Raw genomic sequence first — 18039 nt, 5'->3', positions numbered from 1 at the left:
AAGGAAGTTAACATGCATTTAAAAAACTTGAATAATCTTGTATTATTTATATTTTTGAACTTATACATATTGGTCATAAAATAGTATTGCAGTCTAGAAGCACACTTTTGTGTTTTATCGAGTGAAACGGTTTAGATGTTAACATGTGATTAATATTTAACTGATACTTTTTTGGTTAACCGATTAACATGCTATTCCTAACATTTTTCGGTTTGAATTTATTCCCAGTTTGAGTTTTTGATATCGAATTTGAAACAGGAGTTAAAAATACGCAAAACATACTCAAATTTATATACTAATTGGGGAGTAAGCTCTACATAATTGAATGCAAAAAGCAAATTATGTAAAGATTTACTATAACAAGAAGTCATTATTTAATCGAGAAGGCGGTCATAATATGAAGTAACTTTTTCATTTAATCATTTTAATTCATAAATATTAAGGTGTGTAAAAAATGTAATGAATGTGTACAATAAGATGTATATATTTTAATACAAAATTTTAAGAAATTATACGGGATTATAAAAGCTTAGAGACTACTTACAGGACTTATCTGGCACTGGCTGGCTTCAGTGATCACTGCATACTCATGTTCTTTATTGTTTTAGTATCTAATGTATATCTTGATATATCACCCTTAAGGGTTTTAAATCTAGAGTTTGGTACAATCAATAAAAGCATGTATTTTTTGATCATATAAATAGAACGCGTAAATAAAAATGGCTTTTGAACGGTTGGATGTAAAAATGAAGGCGATGGTTTCTGTTTGGTGGCCCTGTACAAGTCGTGTCAGGGGGTAAATTTATGTTCTGATGGGAGGTCCCATGTCGGCTCAATGATGAATGTCCGAACATTCCCAAATCCAGGACGAACTACAAGTGCATTTCTGATAAAGACTCTGATCCAGACGAATGCAGCAGCCTGCACCGGCGCTGTATACGTATTGTCATATAAAATGCAGCGATGGCTTGCATCTTGACACGTTTCACGTAAAATGCGCCAAGCTGCCACTTTGAACAATATCAAAGGATACCTTTGTGGGATTTATAATATAATGCCGAAAAGTCGTAATTAAGTCCTAACTTGTATTAATAAACCTCAGTTGGTTAAACGCATAGAGATGGTCGTCGGATCACGCCCATTTTTTTAGAAAATGGATTATTATTACATTGGAGGGGTTTCCATGGCCTGGGCAGTTAAGGGTTAAAAAAGACAATGTTAAGTTTTGTTAAGAAATTAATACGAGAGAAAATGTTAAATATTGGGATAAGTCGATTTATAGAAGCAGAACAGGGAAAAATATCGAAGATTGTCTTTCCTACTATACAAAAATGTTTGAATTTTCATTACAAAAAACATTAATTGAACTTTGCATTGACTTAATTTTTACGGGTCATGAAGCATTAGAATTAAAAATATCGTAAAAAAGAGAATTATTTAGTTTGATGTCAAAAGATGGCTTCAATAAATGCACAATATTACAACCTGATTCACCATAAAATGTTATAAAAATAAACGTAAGATAATAATAAATAAAAAAAAAACTAAAATAAGAGGCTAAGAAATATATAGTTAATTTATTAGATCCGACAGCATACATAATTAGATTTAAATAAAAATAAAAATACTCAAATTTTGTCAAACGATGGATGCAATGAATGCTAAATATAACATTTCTTTCATAACTCACTACTTAATGTTATGAAAAAAGTAAAATAATAAATAAAATAAAAAGCTCAGTTAGGAAACTGGAAAATAAATTGTTAATTTATTAGATCCGACAGCCAGTGGTTTTTAATGATATACAACTTTGGTATTAAATGAACAATTATTTATTTTTATTAGTATGTAGATATGTTACTTTATACATCTTATTTATTTTAGTACATAAAAGATATCTTTTTTATTTACATACATTATTTGTATACAGGTTTAAAAGTGAATGATAATAATTAAAAAATAAATGTGAAAATATTATACTATCAATATTATTAATATTTAAAGCATTTACTTTGTCAGAATTATTTATTTAATTTTTTTACAAAAATATTTGTAATATTTGTATACAACCACTAACCGAGAATTTTTGTTTACCAGTTTCGAGACGTACCCATTTCTTTGTCAGGACAATCACTACAAAAACATATCTGTAAATTTTCTAATCAAAATTTAACTAAGGGATATTTAGGTTTTTATTTTTATTTATTAATTTCTTTTATAACTTCGAACTAAATGCTTCATAATTATTATTACAGTATTTATTACAAGAGTATCGTTGTTATTTAATATGAGGAAAAAATATACTAAAATATACACACATATTTTATGGTCAGTCAGGTGCGATCTCTAGGGGAGATCAACATACAATAGAACATTCAGATAGAAAACTATCGATAAAATAGAAATTTTGTTATCAATTTATTGCCTTGTAACTTAAACACATTAACAAATATATATATATTATTTTACCATGCGTTATCAAATGATTTTTTAATATTTTTGAATTAATAATATTTAAAACAGAAAATCCTGAAAGTAACGTCCCTCGAGTATTTTAGTAAATTCAAACATAGTAAAATTGAAACTAAATATTTGTATTTATAAGCTATTTTATAAATTAAATATAATATAACTTATAAATATATTTGGTTTCAAATTTACCATGTTTGAAACGACTAAAATACTCGAGGGATGCTACTTTTAGGATTTTCTGTTTTAAATATTATATATAAAAGGTATTTACAACTTTTTAGAAGCCTTAAATTGTAATACGCCTAATTTATTGATTCGATAATTTGTTTGTTTCATATTTGATTGTATAAGCACAAATTCCGGAGTAAAACGTCCTTTAATACCTTGAAAAAGTAATTTTTGATTATTGGTTATCTGTGTTCATTTGACATTTATTACAATTTTTTCGTATTCAGCAAAGAAATGTAACATCAGTTGTAAACGCTAATAAAATATAATGAGGGTAGTTTTTTTTGCATATTTTTGAAAACTAATTTCTATTTCCCATTTTTAAAAATGTAATTTTTAATTCCTATTTTCTTTATGAAATATTGGATTTATTTTTATTTCATTCACGTTAGTGCACTTTTTCTTGCTATTATTTTCTGTGAATTCTAGCTTTTGCTTATTATATGTAGTTTTATAAAACTATACATGAGTATTAAATACATAATATTTGTCCGTCTCAGTGGTATAATGGTTAGCGTGTTTAGCTACCGTGCTGGAGGTCCCGGGTTCGACTTCAAGGGGGATGAAAATAAAAATTGATGATTTCACACTCTAATATTTATCTAATATTACCCTGGACTGCTCCTTGAAGCACAGGAGTGATCACCAAGCCTTGTTGTATGTAACGATCAAAATAAAACTGCGTCAATATGGTGCAGTGCCCTATGCACCATTTAGTGCGGATAAGGTTTAGAAGAAGAAGAAGAGTTTTACAGTGTATTAAATTTTTTATGAGTTTTTTTTCTTCATATTTTTTCGTGAAATTTTGTTTATTTGTTTTTAAGCATTTTAGTTACTTGACAAAGCGTTTTATGTGTCGTATTGATAATATTGAACAATGAGTGAACAATGGTTGAATTCAGATTTGGTGTGAAAAATCGACTTTATTCTATTAAACTCTAATGTATATATCTAATTTATGTTAATTATACCAAAGCGATAGTTAGGGATTGGCTTAAATAAAAATAATCGACTTTCCCACAAACTTTTATGGTAACATTACGAATGGAATAATGAGAGACCAAGGCTAATCACCGGAAGCAGGAACAATAAATAACGATAAATTACACCTGGAAGAGCTCTACTGTATATCCACAAGATGTATGTGCTACACATAGGAACACCTAGATCATAATTCAGGCCTTCGCATTACCAATTCGCTTCGTGAGTTTTATTTTGACTCGCTGAATTTAAGATTATCTCTGACTTGTCTTACAACTCAATTCTCTGTTCGCAATTAAACAAGTGTCTTCAACGGTAAAATTGATTTCATTAATAGATTCGGCAGTCACTGTGTGGTAAAATCTATCCATTTTTAATTAATGATTTACTTAGTAAATACCACTATTTCTTAAAATCTACTGAGACACGTGTTTCGATGCATTTCGCATCATTTTCAAACACCGTATGTGAAGATAATTCCAAATTTTAGAGTTGGGTCCTTGGGACGTTGAAGGTCGAAGAGGGGGTAGTAGCTGTTTCTTATTTTTATTTATTAATTTAATTTAATTTTTATTTTTTATTTCTTATCAGAGGGAACATAGACAAAAGGGGGGAGGCTTTAGTCATTGTCATATTGTTAATTATGGGTTTATTGTCATTTATATTCTTATGAATTTCTATTGTTTCAAAATGTTGCAGTTTATTTTTAGGATTTCTAAATATTTTACTTAGTAAGTATTCAAAGTATTTAGTAAGTAAAACATTAATTAAAAATAGGTTACTTTTGACTCAGTAACGACAGGTTTGGTCAGGCTAGGTTTGGCAGTTTTAGCGAAATCATATTTTTGAATCTGACGTGGCTGTCTAGGTGTCTCATGGCTGTAATTGGTCAATTTTTCCTCCCAATTCTGCCATACCTAGAAACTTTGTTTGAAAGCGGTTTCGTTATTTTATTTTTTTAATAATATGAAGTCAATAATTCCGATTAATGTTGTTTGCTTTGCAAGGAGATGGACCCCAAGAATTCTACGATAAAGACCTTGAGAGAGCAAAAGAGGTGTCGGAAGACCCCAAAAGAGATGGTCTGACGATATTGTCGCTGTGTGTCGCAATGGAGGTCAGAGGGCTTATAAAGAAGAAGAAGAAGAAGAAGAAATCAATAAATATATTTCTTTTAAATTTGAAATCTTCGAAACATAAGGCAGATTCCTGATTTTGATTTGCCATTATTTTGAGTGTTATATTTTTTTTAAATTCTCTACGATTTGACGAAAGACTTTTCATTTTCATGCATTTCTTAAGGCCCAATATACGATAAATCGCAACTCACATCATTTTCTTTAAACCCAGGTAGCATTTGACGTAATTGATTTCTTTTTTCTTAAAACACCGTTTTATTAAAAAAAAAATGTTGTGGATTAATATATGGTTTTAAAAAGAAAAGAGTTATTGAAGGGTAATGAGTTTAAAAAAAATCAATATGATTATTTCTGTAAAAAAGTCAAATTGTTTTTTTTTTTAAATCGTGCAATGACCAGTTTCTAGCTCAGTCGATCGCATACTAATTGTGAGTCCTTCATTAATTAATCCCAGAAATATTACGGCATAATCCTTTTAAAAATTTTATCAAATTAATTTGCAATCAAATGACGAATATATGTGGAGGTCCTCAACAAAAAGTTACATTTCCAATAGATAGTGCAAAAAAATTAATGCAAAATTTTTAATGCAAATCTGTTCTGATTACTGTATTCTATCGAAATCTTAATTAAAGTTGCGACAAAACCATACCCTTACCCTTTTACTCCCTTCCTCATTCACACACACTCCCACTCTCTTTATTATATTTTTTATCTATTGATGTTTTTTTATCGTTATTATTATAACATAAATGTGGAATTGTGTAGTTGGGTTTCGTTTTTTTATGAATGTAACTATTTTTTATTATATACTTTTACTAAACGTAAAGTTGTACAATTCCCGAATAAAAAAAAGTGACCGATCCTGTGTTAAACCAATATGAAATCATCAAATCGCACCAAAACGTACAAATTTTACAAGGTACAATTCCTGATTACTTAAAATCATTTATAGTGGAGTTGTAAAGTTTTGGTGAGGACCTCCACATGTGAATGTTGTTTTTTTTTCAAAAATTACCAATCTCAAAATGTTAACAATAGAATTTGGTTGGTCAGATGATATTATTCTTCTAACCCTTATGCGCAGGAAAGTATTTGTAGTTTTACGCCAAACAAATAATTAAATTATGCGAACCTTTTGATCTCGCCTTTGCTGAGGTAAAGCGAGACCTGATGCTCCTTGGGAAGAAGTCCAGTTTTCAGGAAGGTGAGCTCCACGTTGGGCGGCGACTTGTGGTTCTGGGCGGGGGCGGGGGCGGGCGAGGGGTGCGCCAGGGGGAGAGCGCACAGTACTATCAGCCACCGAAGAATCATGCTGAAAATAAAACAAATAATTGAACACAATTAAAATGTCCTTGCACTGTTCCGTGTCTGTCTGTCTGCTGTGCTGGTCGGGGTTTTGAGGCGTCTGTGTGCCACCCAACGTCGGGTTGGAATCGGATCTAGCTGACGAACTGAACTAAATAACTACTAATTCTTTTCACTGCCTACACCAAGGCACTTCTAGAAAATTTGGTGGTGGTTTTACAAACTTGTATTTATTTAGATTGGCAGTGACAGGGATATTGAAAAAATTTTAATGTACATAAATTCACAGTAAAATTGCGATACAATTTTGTTTCACATTTTCTATAAATTTCGCAACTTAGTTCATAAAATAAAAACGAAAATTGCTTTGCAAAAGAAGGTCTCTCAAGAAGCCTAGATGCTTCTGTCTCAGATCTGGGAATGCGGTTGGAAAGCTTTGTATAAAAATATTGATCTATTAAAACTATCTTGAAATCGGGAGGCTTATTTGTACGCTATAGTAGGTAATATAAAAAATTGGAGAACAGAACGAGGATGGCCGAAAAAGACTTGGCACGGTCAGATCAATCAGAACCTAAAATCTGGTGGTGTTAAAAGTCTGCCTTATCGGAGGGCACGTATGACTAGATGAACGCATGTGAAGGATTTTTGACACCACCAGATTTTAGGATCTGATTGATCTGATCGTGCCAAGTCACATTCGCCAAATATACTTTCTTAGTTATTCTCTCTTATAATATATTTTACAATTTATTTAATGCACCCTTTAAGTAGTATTAACAATTTTTATTATTTATTGTATTCATAATTAAGTATTAAATATGTACAAACTGAAATATAATACGTCTTTTTTATTTAGTAATTTTAACACTTTGACAGCTGTCAAAAATTGGTCAAGCCTAATTTTTCTCCGTTATCGACAATAGAAAAAAGTGTTATTCTGCAGTGTTATAGTTTGAAATAGTTTTTTTTTCTGTTTCTACTTAAAATTAAAAAAAACCTTACCAGCATTTTAAAGCAATATTTTTTATATTGCGTAGCAAAAAAACACTCTGTACCTGTAGACTTCACAGGGTGTTTTTTTAATGCAGTTGTTTAATTTAGAACAGAAATTTATGAAATACATGGATGGTGCTGGTGTCATCCCCGGTATACAAACGTAAACGAAAAATTCTAAACATTATATTTTAATTCTTAGTTAGTGAAGTAAATAATTAAATAAAAAAGAGTAAAAAGGTGGCTTTTTGATATGGGACACAAGAAATAAAACTTTGCTGAAAGTATTTATTAAACAAAAAGATCTAAGTAGCTTCTTCTTTTAAATTTTATAACTCATATAGTAAGTACTTATTGTTAACTTTTTTTGTTTTCGTTTTATTAATTTTTTGTTTTCTGTTAATATCAAATATATGAATATTTGAAATATGTACAAACTGAAATATAATACGTCTTTTTAAAAACGTATACCCACACAGATATATATATATATATATATATATATATATATATATATATATATATATATATATATATATATATATATATATATATATATATATATATATATATATATATATATATATATATATATATATATATATTTATATATATATATATGTATATATATATATATATATATATATATATATATACATATATATATATATATATATATATATATATATATATATATATATATATATATATATTATATACATATATTTATATAAATACATATATATATATATATATATATATATATATATATATATATATATATATATATATATATATATATATATATACATATACTAATACTAATACATTTCATCTCACCAATAGATGTCTCTTGTGAAGTTCTAGTGATTCAAGAATAATGTTTCAAAATTGGTTCATATATATAAAACTTCCAAGAATTTGAGTAGTGTGGTTGTCAATAATGGGTAGAATTGGTGAATGTTACACGTGTGTAAAGTGATCACTTAATCCATCCAATCGTCAGTCCCGTAAATGCCTAGACTTCCTTATTCTTCTTCATCTTTGATGAGATGTCAAAAAATAATATGCATTTATAATTAAAATTATTTTGTTAGAAATATGTGTGTATATATATATATATATATATATATATATATATATATATATATATATATATATATATATATATATATATATATATATATATTATAAACATATATTTATATAAATACATATATATATATATATATATATACATATACTAATACTAATACATTTCATCTCACCAATAGATGTCTCTTGTGAAGTTCTAGTGATTCAAGAATAATGTTTCAAAATTGGTTCATATATGTAAAACTTCCAAGAATTTGAGTAGTGTGGTTGTCAATAATGGGTAGAATTGGTGAATGTTACACGTGTGTAAAGTGATCACTTAATCCATCCAATCGTCAGTCCCGTAAATGCCTAGACTTCCTTATTCTTCTTCATCTTTGATGAGATGTCAAAAAATAATATGCATTTATAATTAAAATTATTTTGGAACAACCTGTATATTACAAGTGTCGCTATGTCGCCTAATAGCAGTAGTCATGAGTTGCATTTTGCGCTATGTAAAGTGACGTGACGCGGCGCTACCGAGCATAGGATTTGTTTGTAAATATAAATATTACGATGACGCTATTTGAGAATGTTGAGGCAGGTCCTGCGTTCGAGCTGTGAGTCTGGAGTAGCTGACTAATGCGTAAATTGTTCTGAGTAATGTGTTACCCTCGATGTCCGCTAACGAGAATAGGAAACCGATAATACCGAATGGATATTTTACTCAGGTCATTAGTTCATTTGAATATTTTGATTTGGAACCTATTCTTGAATATTTTTTAATGTTTTCATTTCGAACCTATTCATGAATATTTTTCATTATTTTCATTTAGAAACTATTCATGAATATTTTTCAATGTTTTCATTTGGAAACTATTTTTGAATATTTTTCAGTATGCTCATTTGGAACCTGTTCTTGAATAGTTTTCAATGTGTTCATTTCGAACCACGTCCATGTTCGCCTTCGTAGTGTAATGGTCAGCACGCTCGGCTACCGTTATGGAGGTCCCGGGTTCGATTTCCAAGGGGGGTAAAATAAATATAAGTGATTTTTTTCACTGTCATATTTATTCAATATTACCCTGGACTGGTACCTGAAGCGGAGAGCTGATCACCTTTCCTTCATTTGTAAACGATCAAGATAACACTGCGTTTATATGACGCAGTGCCCTATGCACCATTGGGGTGCGGATAAGGGTTTTACTATTATTATCATTTCGAACCTATTCATAAATATTTTTCAATAATTTCATTTCGAACGTATTCATGAATATTTTCATTTCGAACTTATTCATGAATATTTTCCCACTGTCTAATTATCTGCTAGCGTTAAAAATCCATAACGTTCAGACTTCATTTATTTTGGATTTTTAAGGTTGCCTAAATTCTGCTATGAATTAATGTCGAAGCTTTTTCTGGTCTTTCAACTTGTACAATAAATGGAAACAATAAATTTTTTCGTTTTGAGTGTATCCAAATACTTGTTCACAAATCTGGAATGGGTCTTTTATTTAGATCGTTGGTTCATTTAAATATTTTTCTATATTATTCATAGATGTTTTCCCATTCTCCTATTATTCGAAAATCTGCAGGGTTCAGATTTTTGTGTGAATTTTTGGAGAGTGGCTTTTTAAGAATTGATCGTGTGTAAAGTGATCACTTAACTAGCCTATGACAAGTCATAAGCTCTGTAAATGCTCAGACATCCATATTCTTCTTCATTTATGTTGAGATATTAAAAATGTACTTTTTTCTCCAATTCGTGACGTGAGAACAAAATTGAAAGTGACCATTCTCCATCATACTTTTTTGAGAATTTTTTTCTTATCTCCTTATCTTTCAATAACACTTTTTTTCAAAACTATACATTTATTTAAAAGAAAAACGTAAATTTCCAATACGAAAACGGTGTTTAAGCAAAAAAATCAATTGCATTAAATGTTACAATCTACAATGAAGTAAGAGAGCAAGCAAATAAGGCCTTTGCTGTAGCTGGATGCTTAAAAAAATTTGTATGGAGAAACAAATACATGCTGAAAGAGAGTAAGGTGAGGATCTATAAAACCTGCGTAAGACTGATCCTGACATACGGCACGGAAACAAGAGCCGACACCGCGAGGGCAAAAAGCCTTCTTAGGACATCCGAAATGAAGACTCTACAACCCATTGCAGGCCTAACGCTTCGCGACAGAGTAAGAAACTCAGATATAAGAAAAATCTGCGATGTTGAAGATGTTGTGCGATGGGGAAGAGAAAGAAAACGTTTCTGGAGAGATCATGTGAGAAGAGCGAGTTCGGATTGAGTGGTGAGGGTGGCAGCGGACAGCAGCATAGGCGGGATCAGACCCCCAGGAAGACCACTTAAACAATGGAAGGATAGCTGGTCTTCCACCTCCCAGGAGCGACCCGAGAATGACAGGACCTAGTCCTAAAAGAAGAAGAAGAAGAAGAAGAAGAAGTTAAATGATACCAGGGTAAGGTGAGTGCCTTAACGTGAAGTGTGCACTGTTCTAATGGTGATATTGTGTGTAAACCATTTTAAATACATTAAAATAAGCACATAACATAAATTATTCAAAGAAATAGCAGTATATTTAAAGTAAAATGAAGTGAAATTCTAAATATATACCGTTAAGAAATATATTGCACATTTTTACGTATACTACGCGACAATCATTTAGCCTATTTTTAACATCTTCTGCCTAGCATAAATTCGATTCATTCATGGAACAAGTGATTAGGTCACTAGCAAAAAACGACCCAGTAAAAAACTCTCTCTTGAAAAAAAGCCAATTATTCTATTCCCCTCCAACCAATTTGTTTTTATAGCACCTGGCTGAACGTACTATATATTATACACCGTGTTTCAGGCCCATACCGAAGCTATGCAAAATAATTTATTTTTTTCAAGTTTTCTTACCTTGGTATTTTCAACAAAAAAATATTAAACATGTAAAAGAGAAATTTAAAATGGGGTTTCAGAATTATATTTTTATGATTTTTTTCGTTGATTATCAAATGATCGCTTTGACTCCCTGTTGCCTTTCGTATACTGAAGATGCTGTGTTTTTTTTTACAATAGAAGATAAGACCTGCAGAAGCTGTGTCAAAATTGTATAATTAGTGCCAAGAAAATAATTTATTGGCGTTAAGTTATGATGTTTGAAAGAAAATAATGTAAATCTGGATGTTAAATTAAATGGGGAAATTTTGCAACAGGTAAATGATATCGTTTATTTGGGAAGTATGTTTTATAGAAATGGAAAGATTGATAAAGAGATATTGAAAGGAGATGGAATGCTCAGAACAGAGTGAATGGTGCAATGAATTCAGTTATAACAAATAAAAACCATTCAGAGAAACTGGCAGTGCACAATGGAGTCTTGGTTCCAACCTCAATGTGTGGGAGTTAATCAAGAAGTTGGCAAAAGAAGGATAAAAATAAACTTAGTCGAAATGCGATAAATCAAACGAATGTGCGGCATAACGATGTACGATAGATGTTTAAATGTTGATATGAGGAAATAATGCAAGGCAGAGATAAGCATTATCGATGAAATTAAGAAAAGTGTGTTGAGATGGTTTGAGCATATGAATCGAATGACTGAAGAAAGAACAGCAAGACAAATTTAAGAGACCAATGTAGTTGGTAATACAAGCAGAGGAAGTCGTCGAGTCAGCAGTCGGAATAATCGATTGTTTGTATTTTGTTATGATTGGTCGATACGATTGATACATTGTAGTATCTAAATTTACTACCCTTTTATATTAAAGGGGTCATCTAGGGTGTCTATATTCAGAGGTTTAATCAATTTTCCACCCGGTTACGTAAACTATCAGAGCATCAAATATTTGGCCATAACTCTTTAATTTTGTGTGCCATAGTAACAACACCTACCGACAATATCGTACATAGTACCCACACACTAAAATTATCCACTGGGTATAAACCCTATTTCCAGCGATTTCTCGAAAATTTTCCAACGTATATTTTTTATTAAATTTAATCCATTTTCCAATTATGTAGATTAAAAAAAATGCTAAGACGTGGGTTGTATGTAGTTTAATTATAAACTGAGGGTTTAATAGAGGTTACATTTTTCAAACAAAGATTAATAAATAAAATTATGTAATAATAAAATAAAATACATAGTCGTAGAAAGAAATCGAAAAGTAAAAAAACTCTCATAAATAATTATATCGGGTTGTGGTCCCGTGGTTAGTGTTGCCGACTCTTAGATGTTAGAATTTCTCGGTTCGAACATATATATATAAATATGTATATATATATATATATATATATATATATATATATATATATATATATATATATATATATATATATATATATATATATATATATATATATATATATATATATATATATATATATATATATATATATATATATATATATATATATATATATATATATATATATATATATATATATATATATATATATATATATATATATATATATATATATATATATATATATATATATATATATATATATATATATATATATATATATATATATATATATATATTATTTTTTTTTTTTCTTATTTTTTATTTTTTTTTTTATTTTTGGATAAGGCAGACCAAACTGACAAAACTGATAATTGAAAATAAATATATGGGTGGATTAATTATAATATTTTTACCTTATTCCAATACAGCCCTGTTTTGGTATCAATGAACTTACCTGTACTAACCATTCGACCAACCTGACAAAGCTATGGTCACTTTTTATTTTGCAAAACGAATGATATATTATTATTACATTATTATAACCCGATCTCAAGATATCATTGCCCTAGAATCATAATAAAACATAATAGAAATAATCTTTACCCGGATTCATACAGGTGATTTAAACATCCAATTCTAAATGTCGATGCTAATTAAATTATAATTCCTTCGATCATAAAGTTTTACAAGAAATCTCTCATGTAAAAAATAATGTTTCCTTTCTTTATTCTTTATAATTATACATTACATGACAAGGAAGTTTATCAGATTAGCGATTATGTTTTCCATTAAATTAAATTTGTAATTTCTTAAATGATTTTTGGTACCCTTTATTTACGTGTATTAAAAATATCAATCTCAGAATGTCTACTCGTTGCTATTCAACAGGTACATCATAATTCATTTGATGTTTTTTCTATAGAGTCACACTGAATCATGACACATAAAATATATGCCGGAATTTCTTGATTTCTCTTATGGATTCATCAATATTTGTATAATAAATGTTTGATATCATTTTTCCATAATTTGTTTATTCAAAATATAAATGTCTAAATTATCTTACTTTTCCAAAAATACCTACACGGGTTACCCATGGTTATGTCGTCCCTCATAAATAACATTGATATAACTATCACTAAAACTGTTAGTACGCAAAGATTTCATTGCGTTCTTCTCAAAGTATTCCCCCGCTTTTTTTTCCTACTTCGATTTAGAGCTTTTACTTTTATTTAATTTTAAATATATAATATAAAACAGTATAAGTAATTCATTTCGTGTCTAAGGTATCATTTTCAGTTTATAAAATATATGAAATAAAAAAGTAAATATGCTGTCGGTCAAGCTTATTTTACCTTTTCAAGTTTTTTTTTTAAATTTGATATAAACATAAATATGGAACGGTTTTTTTTCCATATTTATGTTTATATCAAATTTTTATCCATTATATTTTTATTTTATTTAAAAAAAATATTTAAAAACGATCAATGCTGAAATATAACAATTTCTTATTAATTTTTATAGTTAAATTTTTTTCAAAATCAGCTTATTTTAATTACGAATAATTTTTCAGTTTCATATACTTATGGATATTTACATTACATCATTTTTCTACATTTTGCATATTAATACATTTATTAATATATTGGATTTATTTAGGGTTTTATATATTCCGATATGTTTTTTGTTATTGCAATGTCTCCAGGTAAAAAATGACTTAACTCAATTAAATTATGAAATTGACTCGTTGATATCGGACGACTTATGATATTTTCATTACCATAACTAGCCAGAAAAATATCTATATAAAATCTTGGCTATTTCTTTACAACTAATTTAGCATAACTAAAGATTTAATAACGAGCATAATTCGTTCCAGAATCTTACTCGTTGAGCGAAACATTTTTGTTTTGACTGGCGCGCAAGTCCCGCCTCACAAATGAATGTCGTGCAAAAGAGACTTGCTTTTTCACTGTCACTCGTGATGCTATTTTTTTTACTCGCTATGCGAATTATTAGTTATGAGAGGTTCTACTGTACTTTTAAATGAGATATCAGAAGTTCTGAATAACTAAAGCGTTATAAGCGAATTTCTATCGTCGACTCGACATGCGGTCATTTAGTATCACAAATTGGTCATTTTATCAAGAACAAAAAAAAATGTTTTTTTTTTACCATTTTTGGATTTTATCACGACTTTTTAATGTTTTTTTTTTCAAGAAAGAAGCCAATAGTATTATTATATCCATGCTGGCCGATAGGATGTTATACTATCAATGTGGTTTATAAATATATTTATAACTATTATAATCGTAAAATTCATGGAGCGACACGTGTTAGAACCAGATATTTATTCGCAGTGACCAATTTATTATGTCTATGGTAGCGTCCGAGATGAGGTTATTTAGTCTATGGAAATGTTCATATTGTCGATATAGAGACACACGTGAATACTTAAAGGTTCGTTTTTGAGGTCCAATTCTCCTTATAACAGCAATAATTTTATGGGCGGTTATAATTTGATTGTAAATTTATAAAATTACCGAGTTTTTAACTTAACAATTTTTTCAAAAATTCAATTCAATGAATATGAACATACCTGCTGGTTATTTTAATTGCCCTTGAGTTTTTACGTATCACCTTGCGTTGGTGCATATATATATATATATATATATATATATATATATATATATATATATATATATATATATATATATATATATATATATATATATGTAAATATATATATATATATATGTATATATATATATATATATTTATATGTATATATAAATATATATATATATATTTTATATATATATATATATATATATATATATATATATATATATATATATATATATATATATATATATATATATATATATATATATATATATATATATATATATGTATATGTATAAACATATCTATACATATACACACGTATTTTGCGAAGCTAGAGAGTATTAATTTAGCGACACTTTTGTGTCTGGGATATTCGATCCGAGCCTTATTTTTTTGCCTATTTGTTGTCGTTCTACGAAATTAGCCTGACATGTTGTACAAAGCTAATTCTATAGGGAAACCCTTGCATTTACAACGGATTACTTGCTGTTTTCCTAAGCCTGAATGCAAAACTAGGGATTATTGCTTGGACATATATATGTATATAATACATCTAAAATTAAATACTTTCTAAGATTTAAAATGCTTTCGATTTTTTATACTCACATTTATAAGAAAACAAAAAAGACGTAATTAATACTTGATTATGTGTCATTACATTCTTAGTGATTTGAGTTTGATCAATATATCGAGAAGTTTCAAGAATTCGAGTAGTTTGGTGGTCAATCATGGGTAGAATTGGTGAATGTTACAAGTGTGTATCTGGTTTAAGCGATCACTCAAACCAGCCTATGACAGTCTTAAGGCCTGTAAATGCCCAGACTTCCATATTATTCTTTATCTATGTTGAAATATCAAAAATAATGAAAAAAAACATTTATAAAATTTTCTAAAGAAATTTTATTTTGTATAAGTGTAGGTACTTGTGACGTTATTATATCCTAAATTTATGTTCAGTATAATTCATGATGGTTTTTGATGTACATACTCGTATGTTTTTTTGGCACACCAGTTAGAAGAAAAGGAACTTATTTTCATATATTTATTTAGATTATAATAATAATAATAAAACCCTTATCCGCACCTCAATGGTGCATAGGGCACTGTGTCATATAAACGCAGTGTTATCTTGATCGTTTACACATGAAGGAAAGGTGATCAGCCCTCCACTTTTTTTATTTTTTATTATTTAGATTACGGTATTGAAAACTTTAAAAAATATCAAAGGCCATTTAGGATCGCGAAATTAAAAAATCAAATTTATGTCAATATTAATAATTTTAAGAAAAATATTAAGAAATAATGAAAATCCTGTGATTCTGTGTATTTATTATTGGGATTGTCAGTTCTGTATAAAAACAGGATTTTTATAACTTTGTCAAATTTACTTCAATTAAAGAAAAACAAAAGCAGTGTTTCATGAATATTTATAATAAGTACATACTCGTATGTTTTTTTGGCACACCAGTTAGAAGAAAAGGAACTTATTTTCATATATTTATTTAGATTATAATAATAATAATAAAACCCTTATCCGCACCTCAATGGTGCATAGGGCACTGTGTCATATAAACGCAGTGTTATCTTGATCGTTTACACATGAAGGAAAGGTGATCAGCCCTCCACTTTTTTTATTTTTTATTATTTAGATTACGGTATTGAAAACTTTAAAAAATATCAAAGGCCATTTAGGATCGCGAAATTAAAAAATCAAATTTATGTCAATATTAATAATTTTAAGAAAAATATTAAGAAATAATGAAAATCCTGTGTATTTATTATTGGGATTGTCAGTTCTGTATAAAAACAGGATTTTTATAACTTTGTCAAATTTACTTCAATTAAAGAAAAACAAAAGCAGTGTTTCATGAATATTTATAATAAAATGTATTTATTTATGGTTCATTAACAATGATACACACATAACATGAAATGAAATATAGTGCTTACAATGAAATTAATACATAATAAACAAAGGTGGGATAAAATCAATACTTTATTTGATATTTAAAGTAAGAGTAATATAATAATTACAATGTGTTACTTACATTTTATGATTTCCTAAAAAGAGTAAATCCAATTCGAACTAAGTTTCTTGTTTTAGATTTTAATACAGATGATTAAAAAAATAAAGCTCACTTCTATTTTACATCACACAATGAAAAAAAATATACGTAAAAAAAACTTTTTTAACGCTAGAAGACAAATATAACTTGTTTTATTAAAAAAATGTTGTTTATTTAAAGAAAATCTAAACACGTGTAACGGATATAATATATAATAACTTACGACACTTTTTAGAGTTAAGTTAAATTTGTATTAAATTTGATTTATGAGTTAATATTACGAACACTTTACGAAAATAACTCCACTTAGAATCGCGAAATTCGATTTTATGACAATTTTACATAAATTATAAAAAAATCCTGATATTCTATTTGGTAACTTTTTTTAAAGTTGGTCTTGTTTTTCACTGATGATTTTCGATTTATGTGACACCTGTTGCAAGTCGCGCTGTCAATTACGTTATGACACTGTGACAATTTTCGGTCGACTTATATAGTATGCTAGATTGTAGTTAGGTTTTCAGTAACGTGACATCGCGAGCGAATTTGACCGGCGCACGCTTTTCATCTGTAGGTCTAGTTTGGACGAAAGCTCCGTTGGTTTTCGCTCTGCGAACTAGCGCGGAGCCCTGCGTCGGCCGCTCGACTGTTTCCGGCCGTTCGGCAGTTCCCGCCATAGGCCACGAGCCACCACCGCGCGGGGATGATTTAAATCAGAACATCCCAGGATAAACAGGATAGGTATAATGAAACATTAAAAAAAAAACACGTTTTTTGCTTTTTTATTTATTTATTGGAAAATCAACAGAATATTTACAAAAAATAACAAAATATAAAACAATTAAATAAAATAAAATTCCAATTACAGGTTTTCATTTAAAAGT

General features: G+C 28.7%; 1 protein-coding gene across 1 annotated transcript in view; it reads right to left on the bottom strand.

Moving 5' to 3' along the window:
* The window catches only part of LOC148304294 (protein NDNF-like), a 46920-nt gene extending 29159 nt beyond the window's left edge, over nt 1–17761 (bottom strand). The window contains exons 1-2 of the mRNA XM_088268631.1: nt 17138–17761; nt 5956–6135 (exon numbers count right to left, since the gene is read on the bottom strand). Of these exons, the coding sequence (XP_088124757.1) occupies nt 5956–6134 (179 nt within the window). The 5' untranslated portion in view covers nt 6135; nt 17138–17761. The remainder of the gene's footprint in view (nt 1–5955; nt 6136–17137) is intronic.
* Nucleotides 17762–18039: the final 278 nt, after the last annotated feature.

This window comes from Brachycentrus maculatus, unplaced genomic scaffold (genome assembly GCF_059751285.1).
Source record: "Brachycentrus maculatus isolate JH-2025_06_01 unplaced genomic scaffold, ASM5975128v1 h1tg000326l, whole genome shotgun sequence".
In the NCBI taxonomy this organism is placed as follows: Eukaryota; Metazoa; Arthropoda; class Insecta; order Trichoptera; family Brachycentridae; genus Brachycentrus; species Brachycentrus maculatus.
This window is presented reverse-complemented; position numbering and strand designations above follow the sequence as displayed.